General features: G+C 45.4%; 1 protein-coding gene across 3 annotated transcripts in view; it reads right to left on the bottom strand.

The window, feature by feature from the left end:
* si:ch73-71d17.2 (RPA-related protein RADX) overlaps positions 1-2,500 on the bottom strand; it is a 10,440-nt gene that overhangs the window by 7,102 nt on the left and 838 nt on the right. For all 3 annotated transcript variants that reach the window (XM_054600960.1, XM_054600962.1, XM_054600961.1), the window contains exons 2-4: positions 2,342-2,447; positions 1,486-1,675; positions 1,299-1,417 (exon numbers count right to left, since the gene is read on the bottom strand). In XM_054600960.1, the coding sequence (XP_054456935.1) occupies positions 1,299-1,417; positions 1,486-1,675; positions 2,342-2,447 (415 nt within the window). The remainder of the gene's footprint in view (positions 1-1,298; positions 1,418-1,485; positions 1,676-2,341; positions 2,448-2,500) is intronic.

Genomic DNA, 2,500 nt, shown 5'->3' with positions numbered 1-2,500 from the left:
CAAAGGGGGAGGGGACAGATGATGTCACAACAACAGGAAGTTAGTTTTTGTAGTTTGTCAGCTGCAGCAGAGACACAGAGAGACAGAGGCCGTTTCTCAATACCAAGTATGGTCAAGTATGAACTTGCAAACTTGCAAGTTCATACTTGGATAGTTCGACTCGGGAGTACAAACTCCCGAGGACGGGAGGACGCAGTACGTCATTACGTCATTACGTCATTTTGCAGTTGGAACAGCAGCGAACTTGATGACGTCACCAACGTCACGACGTCACCAACTCAGCTCGTCGGTCCCGCCTACTCCGGTTATCTTCAGTCATATATATTGACAATAAAACGAAATATGATATAAAACACAACCCTGCCTTTTTTCATTTTCATTTAGAAAATATTAAAATATTAATATGTATATGTTTTGTGTTACATCTGCAACCACAACCACAGAGACACCGGAGCCAGCGGCACATCTGGAGAGGCCTAGCCGAGATCAGGCTGCTGTCAGCGGGCTACATGAGCACCACCGCCCGGTCTCCTCTCTGGACCTCTCATATCTCTATATCCATATATATATATATATATAGATATATATCTCCTCTCTGGTCTCTATATATATATATATATATATATATATATATATATATATATATATATATATATATCCTCTCTGGACCTCTCATATCTCCGACAAACGTCGGCGCTTTTTTCAAACAGGCTCTATCTTGATAAATCGACCGCATATTTTAAGTCGTAACAACTACATTCTCGCTTAAAAAAATGTTAAAACTAAATTCCGTTACACAACAGCAGCAGTATTTAGACAGTTATAACTGACAGTTGTGAGCCGTCTCCGCCACTGTCGGCTCTTGTTTGCTGGTGAAATGCATTCTGGGATACTTGGCTGTCCAAAGTCCACACAAGTCTCCTCCGATGCATCCTCGATATAATGGGCGGAGCGAGGACACATCCGGGTATCTGGACCGTACTTGGCTGGATGAACTTGTGTATTGGAACAGTACTTGGGCCGCTAGATGACGTTTCACAAGTTCACGAGGACACAAGTACAGAGAAGTTCACATATTGAGAAACGGCCAGAGTGATGGAAACACAACTGATCCAACTGAAGGCCCTAGCGTCTGCTGAACATCCTGTTTACGTCCCCCAGAGCATCATGGGAACCGTAGTTCTTCAACGTAGAGTATGAAAATCCCCAAATAGAAGTACGACAAAGAATAAGTGTTGCATTATCAATATATTTCTCAACTTCAAAGAGACTGTCCTTCATCATTCGCCTGGATTCACCTGCTGGTCCTGAGGATCCAAACCAGGGCAGAGAGTCCACATGGATCCTCCTGAGTCCTTCATCCTGGTCATCTTCACCTGGAGCTCCATCTGTGACCTCGGCTCTCACCAGCCTGTAGCTGCAGGACAGAACTGTTAAACCCGACCAATCACATCACAGCAGCCTGTCTCACCTGTCCTCACCTACCTGTCTCTGTCCGCAGACGCCCCGGGGCATTCTGGGAGCTGAGCCGTCATGGCGGACGTGAAGGTGGCGTTACGTAGCGTCGATCCGGGCCGCAGGACGTGTCTCTCCACCAGCCGGTTCAGACCTGGATCCAGAGTCACCCGAAGCCTGCAATCCCCGTCTGTCAGCGTGACGTCATAGAGGTCATCACCTGGAGACACCAAACCAGTAAACACAAACCAGTGAGACCTGTAGACCCGACTACAAAGGACATGGTTAGTTCCTGCTGTACAGGAGACCAGTGAAGACATTTCCTGTTTGTCATATTTAAATGTCCTGTCCAATTTGGTTTGTCCCGTGTTGTTATGTTTGTCCTGTATTCTTTTGTTTGTCCTGTGTTGTTAAGTTTGTCCTGTCTTGTTTTGTCCCGTGTTGTTTTGTTCTGTTTTCTTTTGTTTGTCCCGTCCTGTTTGTCCCGTCTAGTTTTGTTTGTCCTGTGTTGTCTTGTTTGTCCTGTGTTGTTTTGTTTGTCCTGTGTTGTCTTGTTTTGTCTTGTTATGTTTGTCCTGTATTCTTTTGTTTGTCCTGTATTCTTTTGTTTGTCCTGTGTTGTCTTGTTTGTCCTGTGTTGTATTGTTTGTCCTGTGTTGTCATGTTTGTCCTGTGTTGTCTTGTTTGTCCTGTGTTGTCTTGTTTGTCCTGTGTTGTTTTGTTTGTCCTGTGTTCTTTTGTTTGTCCTGTATTATTTTTTTTGTCCTGTGTTGTCTTGTTTGTCCTGTTTTGTCGTGTTTGTCCTGTGTTGTTATGTTTGTCCTGTGTTGTTATGTTTTGTCCTGTGTTGTCTTGTCCCGTCCTGTTTAGTCCTGCAGTCTCTGACCGTTGAGGACGGCCTGGGGGAAGTAGACGGAGGAGCCCTGGTCTCTGGTGTAGCGCTGCAGCTCCACCACAGACAGGATCTCTCTGCAGACGGCAGGAGAGGACGCCTGAGAGACAAACACAGGAGAAGACAACATTTAATCTGGATTCACCAGAACCC

The sequence above is a fragment of the Anoplopoma fimbria genome, chromosome 7 (assembly GCF_027596085.1).
Source record: "Anoplopoma fimbria isolate UVic2021 breed Golden Eagle Sablefish chromosome 7, Afim_UVic_2022, whole genome shotgun sequence".
NCBI lineage: Eukaryota > Metazoa > Chordata > Actinopteri > Perciformes > Anoplopomatidae > Anoplopoma > Anoplopoma fimbria.
The sequence above is the reverse complement of the archived record's forward strand: the minus strand, read 5'-3'. Positions and strand labels throughout refer to the sequence as shown.